This window comes from Rhodnius prolixus, unplaced genomic scaffold (genome assembly GCF_049639745.1).
Source record: "Rhodnius prolixus isolate KJV_2025 unplaced genomic scaffold, Rpr scaffold_47, whole genome shotgun sequence".
NCBI classification, from domain to species: domain Eukaryota; kingdom Metazoa; phylum Arthropoda; class Insecta; order Hemiptera; family Reduviidae; genus Rhodnius; species Rhodnius prolixus.
The window spans coordinates 35,736-48,442 of NW_027411631.1; the positions used below are offsets into that span (position 1 = coordinate 35,736).

General features: G+C 34.3%; 2 protein-coding genes across 3 annotated transcripts; one reads left to right on the forward strand and one right to left on the reverse strand.

The window, feature by feature from the left end:
- Positions 1 to 386: 386 nt before the first annotated feature.
- On the forward strand, positions 387 to 4,722 carry LOC141460014 (protein C1orf43 homolog). The gene is made up of 4 exons (XM_074139613.1): positions 387 to 730; positions 1,584 to 1,734; positions 1,946 to 2,168; positions 2,770 to 4,722. The coding sequence occupies exons 1-4, from the start codon at positions 560 to 562 to the stop codon at positions 2,948 to 2,950; spliced, it is 726 nt and encodes a 241-aa protein (XP_073995714.1). The 5' UTR covers positions 387 to 559; the 3' UTR covers positions 2,951 to 4,722.
- A 157-nt stretch (positions 4,723 to 4,879) lies between these two features.
- Positions 4,880 to 11,059, reverse strand: LOC141460013 (peroxisomal leader peptide-processing protease). Of its 2 annotated transcripts, XM_074139611.1 has the most exons (9): positions 10,882 to 11,058; positions 9,751 to 10,025; positions 8,842 to 9,060; positions 8,306 to 8,448; positions 7,784 to 7,971; positions 7,098 to 7,201; positions 6,281 to 6,458; positions 5,763 to 6,041; positions 4,880 to 5,127 (listed from the first exon to the last, which is right to left on the reverse strand). In XM_074139611.1, the coding sequence occupies exons 1-9, from the start codon at positions 10,886 to 10,888 to the stop codon at positions 5,042 to 5,044; spliced, it is 1,479 nt and encodes a 492-aa protein (XP_073995712.1). In that variant the 5' UTR covers positions 10,889 to 11,058; the 3' UTR covers positions 4,880 to 5,041. The 2 variants fall into 2 exon arrangements, with proteins under 2 accessions (XP_073995712.1, XP_073995713.1); XM_074139612.1 differs by lacking the exon at positions 5,763 to 6,041 and having other exon boundaries at positions 10,882 to 11,059.
- Between the last annotated feature and the right edge of the window lie 1,648 nt (positions 11,060 to 12,707).

The following is a 12,707-nucleotide window of genomic DNA, read 5'->3' on the forward strand; positions in this document are numbered from 1 at the left end:
AAAGCGTATAATGGACCGCGGTTTTCTCAGACTTAAGAAAAAAGATAATGGCAAATTTTGAATACATATTATGTGCAGCCTAATTTGTGAGTGCTAGATATTGTTCTTATAAAATAATAAACATAAAAAAAGATAAAATGGATTTATAAGGGTATTCGTTCTGTTTTTGGAAGTAAAGTCAAAGGGGATACTTTGTGATGAATTTTACTGACTTCAGGAGGGGGCACACCAGTAGAAATATAAATATCTTACAAGCATAATAACGTAATTAAAATGTTTCTTATTGCGAGGATTAAGATGAATTTTATTTATTTAAATAAATAATTCATTTGTCTTTCAGAGAAAGTTGAACAAAAAAAAAATCAGTTGACGTTTTGGGTGAAAGGTTACAAAACTCGTGGTTATTTTGTTGTTTTAGGCGATGTAACGGTTGAGTTTGGTCAGTTCCTCTTTTAAACGTTAATTATATGAACAGGTGGTTGGATAGTGTTAACTTATAGTATATACATGTTAATTTATTAATCTTTAAAGGATAAAAGTAGCCATCATTACTGAAGGAATGGCTGAGAAACTATCTGGTGTAATGGTTGTTATCATTATAGCTGGCGGAGTGCTTACGTTTATACTATTGTTTATTTTTGCAAAAAGACAGATAATGAGATTCGCTTTGAGATCACGTCGTGGTCCTCATGTGCCTGTAGGTCATGGCGCAAAGAAAGCGTTAAAAAAGGTATTTTATATATATTTTTTTTTAATATTGGAGAAATTGAGTAACTAGTGTCAATGCTCCACAGTATTTTACTACAAAAACTTCTAGGCCAAAGAAATTTCAGATTTCCATCTGCAAAATATCATACTTGAGTCAGACATAAGTAATGACATAATTCCTGGGTTAAACCAACCATGCCATGCTTAAGAAACCATTTTAAACCTCATTTGATAAAAAGGTCTATGATTCGTGCTGCACTTCTCAGTTTCAGACAAAATTTATTGCAATTTTTTAAATATTTAACTTTTTTTTTACAAAAATATTCGTATTCCACTTAATGTAAGCTTCAGTAATGGGTATCAAACCCAGATTCAAGATCTTGTTAGCTATCTCCAAAACAGCTGGCCCCCAGAACATTGTTTTAGGCAGTTCAGTCTGAATGTGAATCTGAAATTTGTGACAAGCTATCCTCTTAAGATGGATATATTGATCCAGAGGATTGAAGCCTGGCTTCGTAAGAGACAACTTGCATCGCTAATAAACTTCAATTAAGCTGAAAACCTCAAATGCTTTCATTTCTTCCTGGTTTTGATTGCATTATATGCTCCTTTCGCCAAAAACTTGTTCTCTAAATTTTGAGTACGCTAAGTTGCTAGATTATGTCGAAATATCCAGTTAGTCTTTGACAAGTGGTTTTTACAGGGAGTTCTAACTTTTAATTGAGAAAATCAAGAATATTACTTTTATAAATATTGACCGGAATTTTGAACTGTATTATGTGGTATTGTATTGATAAGTGTACTTTGTTTTCTCGTAAATAAACTTCATGACTTTAGGCCTATCGGTTTATAAACCTGTATTGTTTATTTTAAAGGAGATCCATCGTAGAATTGAGCTCGTGCCGAAGATAGTCTACGAGCCAAGAGTTTCAGATGAATCAAATTCAAAATATATCCTGCCTCCAGGTTCAAGTGTTCCTCCATTTTATTACAGACTAAAGGCTTGTGATGATGTAAAATTATTAGGTATGTTATTATTTTAGTCAGTTAAAATTTAAATTAAGAACGTGTTTTCTTCTACAATCTTCAGCGTCAGGCGTTTCGTCACGGACGTGTGGTTTCTTTTTGTAGCTCTCTTTTGATGTGATACAGAAATACTTCTGTACAAACTATTTTTTTATTAAGTTGTAAATTCGAAACACAAAATAACAGTTTTTTTCCCCTTGATGTTTACTAGAAAAAGAAATATGTCGACAAGATATTACCAGTGCTGGACGACATCCTTCAGAAAGTCTAAGAGCTTACCTGCTGAACAATCTTGCTAGCCCCCTGGGTGGTCCAGGCAGCCGATTGATACATCAGTTTTGCGATTTATATGAACACGCTCGACATGATCCAGCAGATTTTGCAGATGACGAATATCACGTTTATTCAAGAATACTGTTGAAATTAATTGATGCGTAAGTATTCGTGTTAAAGTCAAGTTAGTAGTGAATTTAAAGGTCACATCAAATCACGAACCAAATGCTATTACTCGCCATTTTTTTTATTTCATGCTTTATTCATTTTTCCACACTTGTTACGTGTCTACGTAATCGTTTGTGAGCATCATCCCCACATAACAAGAAGGTGAAATGGAGTTTCGCCCTTCTAACCGCATACTTTCTTCTATAATGTGGTTACCAAGATAGATCCATTCTATAATACCACCAAAACTACCAGATAATGATTCGCCTTTGTTCGGTCAAGAAATAGATTGTGCCAGTTTGTTTCTAAGCCGGCCTAATTTGGAAGTTTGACGTAAAGCCTACCTGAAAAAATAAGACTTTATTTCACTTTTCTTTTTATTTTGAGCAGTCTAGGCATATCTTGGAATACTCAGTCTCTAGTTTGTACAGATATCCGGGTATTCGCAAGATTCTTTCTCAGTCCACTTGTCCGGCTTCTTCGTATGTATGATCTGAAAAGTCATTCAGAAGCTAATCTTGCCTGTTAAGAATGTAAAGTCGTTGGTCTTCTAAATTATGTATATCTTTTGAAATATACTTTTCTTATTTGCAGGGCTAGACTGCTGAAGTCATTCGGAGGCTCTAGAAAGACCAGTCCCCTTGGTACGCCTCAGAAGAACAAATGTCAGGATAAGTTTTCCGGAGGAGTCGGTGGAGGTCGCATTGGCGTTGTAGAAGCGCGAAGAGGCGATATGGAAGACTTAATTCATGATAACAACGAAACATCTGTATAATGGACGAAAGATCAGATGCTAATAATACATGCAAACGCACAATCGCGCGCGGTCTGGATTGACTCCAACCGCTCCATGATTTCAGAATTATTCTGCGGCTGCCAAAGGCGCTTGAAAAAGAGATAACATACTCACCCTCGAAAAGTGTTTCTAACTGCCCGGGTAAACAGGTGCGCCAAAAGCAATAAAGAATTATATTTTTTTATCGATGCGGTAAACCAAACAGGGAAACTCATCACAATGAAGGTCGGACGTAAATGTCCTGCCTGACTTTTTTCGAAAAGAACCCTGTCGGCTACTTCGATTGTGTAAGTCGACCGCTATCATGTGTTTCTTCCCACAATTCCTGTTGTTGTGGTACTAAAGATAGGATTGTTCAATCTCTGGTGCCTTCATGTTCAGCTGAGTGCGGTATCATTTCTCAGACTCTATTAAATAAAGTGTTCGTAATATCTATCAGTATGATGGAACAAGTCAAGTTCCTGCGCTGAATGCGAGAATAGAAGACTTATCTGTACTAGCATTTCTGGCTTTAGCGGCGATTGGTAGCGTCAATTCCAATTTTCGTGTTCAAGCTATGCTTCATGAAAGCAGATTTTTCCCGTACAGATAAGGTTTCGTTATCTTTGCTGTTCTCAGCTTACCACCAGGTTTTAGAAGAATTGGTATAGCTTCTAGAAACAGCCATAAAATCCAACTCTAGTAGAGTTGGGATCTTAACAGCGTCCAAAAAACAACAGTTCATCATTTGCCCCTAAAGATACACCAAAGATTAAATAATTAAGCCTTAATTATTTGTTGAAAAGCAAGAATTGCTTAACTAACTGGCATGTTAGAGGATGCCGTCTTTACCGGATCGCTTGCAGGAAGTTCCTTGTAAGAAGAAGCCAAATTGTTACTGGAATGTGCTAAAAATCTGCAGGAACACGTGGTGGTAGCATTGCCAACTTATGACAAACTCCATTATTTTTTAGAAGAAAAGTAAAGGAGAATGTGTAGTCTAGCACATAACAATTACTCAGGTTCATGGAGGATCCGTAAAAATAGCAAACTTGATGTATCAGGACAGAAATATGGTCTAATTTATAAATGCTCGCTCTAACGGATGGCTTGACCACGTAGTATCGAACTAATAGCATGCTGAGCAGACTACTACATGGCTCCGTTTTTAGTTTGCCAGTACCGAAGACAGGATGTAAAGGAAGACCTGAAGTGGTTGATTTTAAGTGGTAAGTTGGAGATAAAGGGCAGAGATGTGAGAAGCGAAATTTTGTGGAAATTCAAGGCCTACCCCTGGTTGAAGAGCTACTTAAGAAGAATCCCTTACTGAACCCGCAAAGCTACAACTACAAATCTTGTATGTACTTTGTTCAGAACGCTGCTCTGAGCATATACGGTTCGACTGAGCGTGTGGGTTTGATCGCCTCTCTTAAGAAACAGAATAAGCAATTGTCGCCTTATTAGTACGAATTAAAAAAAAAAAAAAAAGCGCAATAAAGGAATTTTGAAAATTACAATATTGCCCAAAATAAGAGGACTTTTTTCGCATGGTTGGTCCCGATATATGTCAAATAATCCTTTCTTTTTATAAAAATGCACGCTACCTCTCCTACTATCTACATACCTTGTAAATATTGACAACAATCATTAAAGAAGGAAGTCATCGAATATTTTAAATAAATTATTATTGCAACTTTTAATATGACGTTGAATTGATCTTGTAATTTGTAAACAAAAATATATATATTGAAAGTACTGCCTTAAGCCCAAAAGCGAAAGTGGACTAGACACTTTTCATGATACTGGCAACCTCACCGTGTTTTGTAGTCTTCCACGAACAACACTTATAGTCTCATACGAGTATTGATATTCACACCTCAAAATAGAAGAGATGTTTCAAAAGGCTATAACTATTAAAAATTTGTTACATTCATTCATACATGTGTTTTATTAAATTTATACAAAATAACATACGTTAGAAAATATACAAAAACTATCATTACGATCACATTTTCGTATCACAGAGTCAATATCTCAAAAAGAAGACAATAACAGTAAAAAGTATATTGCCCTCCAATACAATATTCGAAATTAAAATTTACTTTTCAAGGTACCGGAACTTAGAATTGCTGCATCTTCAGATACTGATATATCCCAATCTCTTAAATGTCGGACATCTGGAAGTAAATATATATATATATATATATATAAAATTTAAAATTCATAAATCAATTTAAATCATATAAAAACTTGGCTAACAGACACACATTGTTCTATAAAAATGTATTGTCAAATATGTCTCATGCAGTGCTTGAAATTTTCAAATTTTCTATTACACGCCACGATAACTATAAAAGATAGTTTCGGCTAGATAAGAAGACTAGGTTATCCCTCTCTTGTGGCAAGAAATCTCAACAATAACAAAAGTAGTTCTAAGATAGTGGATACTTAACTTACAAACCGTAAATAAAACAAATTATTTATTCAAATAATCTGCCAATCGCTTTTAATACATCTATTATCGATAAGAAGAAATTCATCAGACATTTAGTTTTACTATATTGTCTGAAGTAAGTTGTAATGAGCATTTTTAACGATCCCCAAGCTGGGATTAACCCCCTAACCATATTATACGACCCCCGATTCCTAATTAGCATATCGCTGAAACTTGGAAGAGGATTGAGAAAATGTATCTAAACGAACTAAACATTATGAATTATTTGGTCATACATATACAACTCCGCTTTAAAAACAACCAATAAGAAGAAATAAGCGTTGAAATGAGCCTTAAATCAACTTTAAAGTGGAATACCTCTGGTTTCAATAAACTTTTCCAAACTTGTCCTAAAAGAATATACTGCTACATTCACATTCACGTTAGGGAACACAGATTCTTTCGTTCTGACATTTGAAATTATAAGTCCAAGTAGTTGTCCATTTCTGTCCACTACAGCTCCACCACTGGCGCCTTTGTTAACATAGCATGTTGTGATGATGGAATGTTGGGCTAGCTTACTTACTATACCTCTAGTAACACATGGTTTCTTTGAGCCTTCAAACAAACTGTAGCCAACCGCGAACACTTCTTCACCTAAAATATTTTAAAATAATTGTATTCTTTACTCTTAGAGTTGAACAAACTCAAAAGAAATAAACATATCTATCCTGTCAAAAGATGTGGTTCATCGAAGAAGAATTTCCGACATGACCAGTATTGGAGATTTTAACGATGTTTTTAAGAATGGGTACTAAGAATTATGTGGAATGAATAGAATTGATAGTAGAAAACTCTAACTGAACTATAAAACTTGGAATTTTTTAAATACAAACCTAATATTCCAGCTGAACTTCTAAGACAGATGGGAACACCAGGATAACTGTCCAAGAGAGTGTATGTGATCTTTAAAACTGCTAGCTCATAGAGGTGTCCATAAGGTGTGCTGAAAACCACCCTAGCTGCATACAGCCTATTTCTTACCTTCACCTGTAAGTCACTTTTAATCGCTCCCTGAGAAAAATCTGGCATTTAGTTCAGAAGAAAATGCAGAATTGAAAATAGTGTAAAGTGACTAATGCCCAGGTGAGTGAATCACTCTTCCATTTACACAATCTGAATAAATTCTATCTGAATCTTATTCTATTCTGTAAACAAATTTACTTAAATCTTAGAAATTTAATTAGAAGTCATTTAATTGCCATTGCATAAGATCCCTCCTCTAGTAAAATGGCATTGTGAAAAAAATTCCGATGCAGACAGCTGCCAACGTGCCTCGAAACACCACCGCTATTATCATCAACTTCGGAATAGTAGCAATATTCATAATTCTAATTAAACACGATACAGGTGATAGATCCATCCATTTTATACTCTAAAACGATATTTACATTACTCTACAACCTTCAGTTAAAATGAATTTACCAGGAAAAATGTTTCAAATAAAAGCTATATACATTAACATAATCTATGTTATTTACAAACGAATTTTAAAGAAAATCGTACGAACATTTTTCCATAAAATCTCTAACAAACTGAGAAATTCGTGATATTTCCTGTTGAACAGGTTTTGACTAAAACCGTATCACAGTTATCCTATCTAAAAATAAATAATAATAATAATAAAAAGAAGGGAAATGTTCTTATACATACATATTTAACTAAGTGCGAACAAGTAAGTATTAATCCATCTTTTGAGATTATGGTACCGGACCCCCAGACATTATGCAACAGAATTTGTACAAAGCACTCTCTATCTGAAACAATATTAAACAATTTAAAAGGTTTACTTGGGGTGTAACAAAGCCTGTGCCCCTATTAATATTTAATCATTCTTTGTGCTCTGTACCTCTGTACCAGGTTTAACAACATCTTTTTCTCATCAGTAGCTTACGCAACGACCTTTGCTATTTAAAAAAAATGATAAATGAATGTACTAATTCGTGAAATTTTCTATCACAACTACAAAAGAGACTAAGATGTCACTAAGACCGAATCCAAATTAATGAAGTAGAAGGGATGGGGGTGATATTCACCGCTTTGGCAAAATATATTCGTCCATGGTAAATCGAAAAATAGTGCCTTTTAACAAGACAACATGAACAACTTACAAATATAGCTGCATATACATAATATTTGGAGGTCTTTTACTTTCAAAGAAAGCTTCTGGTATCGGGAGGACATCGAATGTTACGTTCAATTAATAAATAGATAAAATATTTATATTTTAGTAAATATACCTATTTGTTTTGTAAGGTGCAAACTCATAGACTTTCGGTACACGCATATATTAATTTAAGACTAAAACTATTGTACGACATATATACAGGCATACAAACCTTCTAAACCTTGGTCGTCGAAAGATGATTTTAGAAAGTACGATTGAGAAGAGGTAAATATTGGGAGCTCGCTGGAAATGAAACTCGCCGGCAAACTCATAAAATTCAGTCCTACTAAGTCACCGTTGGGGTAAATTAAATTCCCTAACATCAGTCCAACCAAATCTCCAATATTGCCGTTATCCAATCTGCAAGTCAAATTTTAGATCAAAAGTGATATAACAATACCTAGGTAAGCTTTCATCATAATATTAAGGACAATTATATTATTGGAAGAGTTAATTATAAGTGTGAAGTGAAAGTGCGATTAATAACTATATTTATGAGGTGTTCTGAGAGTAGTTTTAAGAAAATCATAAATTGGAATTATTACAATTGCAGTAAGAGAAAGTCATAAGCGTCTTTCACACCAGAATTATTCACTCACACAAAGAAACTATAGGCACAATAATATGATACAATGTCTACCCACTAAATGGCCATATTACAGTTTAAAAAATCTTTAATTCCAAAAATACTAACGTAAATACCGGCGCTCCTTCACATCCAATAGTAATTTTGATGTCCGTTAGTGCGACATAGCCATCTAGGATGTTGCAAATGGTTCCTTGTGACCACGAATTATGTAATGTAATGGCTGAAAAAGGTGTGCTTAACGCTACAAGCTAGAACAAAATGAACAAAAGTTAGAAATGAAACCTCACGTGATTTTTCTTACTTCAATTTTGTAAATTCATTTGAAGCATGTCAACACCTAAGGTCACTGGACCCGGAGTCTTCTCGGAACAATGCCGGCTCCGGACAATGTCCTCGCGTTCAGACACGCTGTACATCACTGGACAGTGAGCTGCAGAGCCTTCTAGAAAGAGGAAATTGAAGGAAAGCAAGGATTTGATTCTGGGTTCACTAACTTATGTCCATCGCTATGAGGTAATATGAGGTATACTCAACTTTCAAAAAGATATTTCAAGCGAAAACTCAATTTCAAAAATTTTAAATAATCGTTATACTGATACTTGGGAGCAGTTGGAGAAAGAAAATGAAATGTTACGTGATACCTGCTGTCCAACTGCTATCTGCTTGGCAAACAGTGGCTTTGGAGGTGATGTATCTACTCCAGCTTCATTTCTCAAGTAAATATAGTGAGAGAGAGCAAAGATTTTTTTATTCAAATTTCCAGTGAAAATGCCAGTTAGTAATGAAATTCTTTTGTCAGCACCTTTCATGATTTTGTTTAAAATCAACATAAGTTTTTCATCTTTATACACATATGCCACCTGCATATAAAAAAAAAGAAAAGAAAAAATGTACCATCAATTTCAATTGCATCATGAAACATGTGGGATCAATAAGTGCGCGAATACTCCTACGTAGTCATTAACATTAATATGCTTACACTGTAATTAGTAATAATCTTGTATGTTAGAGAAGGTTTATGACGCACTCGGCACGGAGATTTTAAGTTTGAGTTTCGTACATACTAAAAGATTTGCTATTCTACCTGCTCTTAGATTTTCTCTTCCTAGAAGCCTCTTACAGCTTTCTAGGATCCAATATAAAGGCCCCACAAAATCGTCTCCGGAATTGTGAAAAGCTAGTGCCAATCCTCCAAAAAATTTTAGAAGTGGAAAGAAAAGTTACGCTAGCCCCACCAACATTATTCCAACAAAAAAATGTGTTTGTTCGAAACTTTAGAGTTAACGCCACCAAGTCCACTAAAATTACAAAATGTTACATTCACATGATTAACGCCGGACAATAAATAGCGTTGCAGATCTCTCAGAGACAAGAAGAAGCGGTAAAAATGTGTTTAGTACCAACTTTTCGTCAGTGTAAGGGCGTGAATGACTAAGAGTCGCACCTGAGGTATTTAAATTTTGAGGGGAAATCTTTAACCTCAGCATTGCAACATTAACGCATAAAATAATAGCGACAGATAGCTTCTCTAACTGAATAAAAGAACTCACTTGCAATAGTTGTCTTTCAAAAAAGTCACCGCGACTAATCAATAATGACGGAGTAATTCCATAACTATTTGTTAGTGGTCTCAGTTTGGCAGTACTGTCATTAAGTGAGTCGTCGTCAGGGTGTTCCTGCAATATATGGTCTATAACAGGTCCACCCGTAGTAATGATCCATTTATCTACTCTCAGGGCGCACTGTTTTATCTCTGCAACATCCTTCAAGCAGCTTTTCCTGCTGCACTCAAATCGCAATACAACGCTCTCCATCTGTTTAGTATCTGAAATCAAGAAAAATAGAATTAACGACTGCAATTCGAAGCACCAGCAAAAAAGTGTTAAAACTCCAATTTTTACAAAACTGCTTTAATATTTTAGTAAAACTGTAAAGTCACTTCGTATTTTATTTTCATACTAAAGAAACTAAACAGTTGGGTACAACAAAAGTCTATGCGTTTTTTACATTTAACTTCAAAAAAATTGTTTTCGGTTACAGTGATAGTGGATGCATGTTCTTACGGAAATAAAATCTTACGAATTGTCAGAACTCTCAAAGGAAGTAAAACTTTCTAGAAAATAAAGATCATCTGCCACTTCCCTCTTCTCTAGAGAAGAGGGCAATAATAGGAATAGTTGGGATAGGCTAACTCCTCGGAAAAAACGCGTTTTTAACGCTCACCTCCTTTTTTCCAATCAGACACCTTCTGTTCCGAGCTTCCTCGTACAGCTTGGGATAAAAAACGCTACAGTACTCCAGGGAGCTTAAGAGATCCTCTCAGGAAACTAAAACAGCCTGTAATGAAAACTGCTGAGTTTATTAGTGCCGCAGATTGGCCCTCGGTAAACCCACACACAATTTTCTGGACTACAATGTATGGAATAATCTTGAGAAAATAGCTTATTAACGATTCCTGTGCTAACAATACAAAAAAATATTTAGGTCATCTCTCATTTATTCCTGAAAGTTAGATGGTTCTTAAGAACACATACGGTTTGTATTAAACGAAAATTTTGTTTTAGAGAATATTAATGTGTTCATTTTGGGTTGAGGGGTAAATTTCAATACGCTACCGAGTAAAATACTTATTACCATTCTTCAGTAATATTCAACTATCTTACCAATACATATGAACTTACCTTCCATCTTTCGCTATAAAAAGAGGGCTTATACATGAAAAACAACTTAATTTTGCCGTTCCGTAAAAGACATTAAAGCCTATCAACTAACTCACCAGTAAGACTGTTATAAATACTACAAAATACAAATACATGATAAGTAACGAGGTGACCAAACAATATTTGTTATCATACAAAACTAAATCAAAATCATCCTACAGTTATCGATAGTATCAAGTAATGTTTGTAATGTTCACTTAAATATAACAGAAATATACAAGTTTTATTAATCACATAGATTATTTATTATGTAGACTTCAAACCTACAATTTGCCTAAATATGAAATGGCATCCATGAAAAAGGCCCCCTCAAGTTTATATTCCGTTTTGCACCGTAGTAATATTATTGGAATACTGGGGGGGAGGAGGTTCCGTACTTAAAAATTCGCAGCACTAGTGGTTTATTTAAGAAAACAATCCCATTATAAGGACTAGTAGCTAAAAATCCCACATTTACGAGGTCTCAATAATCAGCTATTGTTGCATAATCGCCCCTGGTTTTAACTTCCCAGAAATCTCATACCATACACTGCGATTGCATCGCCGGCAAGAGGCCACCAATTCCCCCTTGCTTCCATCCTTCAAAGTGGCTTTAAGTAAACCAACACTATCAAGTAACATTGTGCCTTAAAATAGATGGTGCAATATGGAAGCCAAATTAATAGACACACACTTCGAAAACTTTACAGACTCTCCAACGAAACAATGGTCGAATAAAATGGTATCTGAAATCAAAAATACTCTTTTCCAATCAATCTTGGTCTATATTCCAACTTTTTCCTGTGTTTTTTAAGTATACATTTCGAAACAAGGACGACCCAGTGTGTTATATCGGGCGTGGGTCTAGTAAATAGTTATCTGAGATCAAAATTACTTTTTTCCAATCAATCTAGGTCTATATTCCAACTTTTTCTGTGTCTTTTAAGCATACATTGTGAAACAAGGACGACCCAGTGTGTAACATCGATCACTGGTCTAGTAAATAGTTATCTGAGATCAAAATTACTCTTTTCCAATCAATCTAGGTCTATATTCCAACTTTTTTCTGTGTTTTTTAAGCATACATTGTGAAACAAGGACGACCCAGTGTGTAACATCGACCACTGGTCTAGTAAATAGTTATCTGAGATTAAAATTACTCTTTTCCATTCAATCTAGGTCTATATTCCAACTTTTTTCTGTGTTTTTTAAGCATACATTGTGAAACAAGGACGACCCAGTGTGTTATATCTGACGTTGGTCTTGTAAGTGGCTATTTGAGATTTTTTTTAGATATATTTAGGTCGGTGTACAAACTTTTTCCTGTGTTAAATGCAAAAGTAATGTAAAATACTAAAGAGGGTTAATAAATAAATAATATTTTACAGAAAATATGTCCGCTTTATTTCAAATACATTTAAATACATGTGAGCTCACAATTAAAAATAATAGTTTACAATGTAACATTGTTTTACTAACAGGAATTATTATAAGATGGCAAATTATAAATTTAAATACATATAATAAATAATTTTTGAAAGCGTACACATTTGGAAAATTTAGTAAAGATGTACATATGTGGTAGAGAATTTTAGAAAATTAAATTAAATTCATTTTTCAAACTTTAAATTGTTGATACAATAGATGCTGTAAAATTTATAGTTAGTCGGAAATAAATAAAAATTTCATATTTAACTTTAAAACTCTACACTGTTGTTGATATTTATAAAATGTGATATTTTTAATTTTTCTTCTCTCTCTTTTGTTTAGAGTACTTAGCATTATCCAAAAAAGAGCATAACTTATTT

Excerpts from the sequence above, each read along its gene's own strand:
- LOC141460014 (XM_074139613.1), top strand. The coding sequence starts at position 560 with ATGGCTGAGAAACTATCTGGTGTAATGGTTGTTATCATTATAGCTGGC. Across the intron at positions 731-1,583 it reads CAAAGAAAGCGTTAAAAAAG|GAGATCCATCGTAGAATTGA; the intron begins GTATTTTATATA and ends TTTATTTTAAAG. Across the intron at positions 2,169-2,769 it reads CTGTTGAAATTAATTGATGC|GGCTAGACTGCTGAAGTCAT; the intron begins GTAAGTATTCGT and ends TCTTATTTGCAG.
- LOC141460013 (XM_074139611.1), bottom strand. Across the intron at positions 6,459-7,097 it reads GTTCGCACTTAGTTAAATAT|GGAGCGATTAAAAGTGACTT; the intron begins GTATGTATAAGA and ends GATTTTTCTCAG. Across the intron at positions 5,128-5,762 it reads AAAGTTTATTGAAACCAGAG|ATGTCCGACATTTAAGAGAT; the intron begins GTATTCCACTTT and ends ATTTACTTCCAG.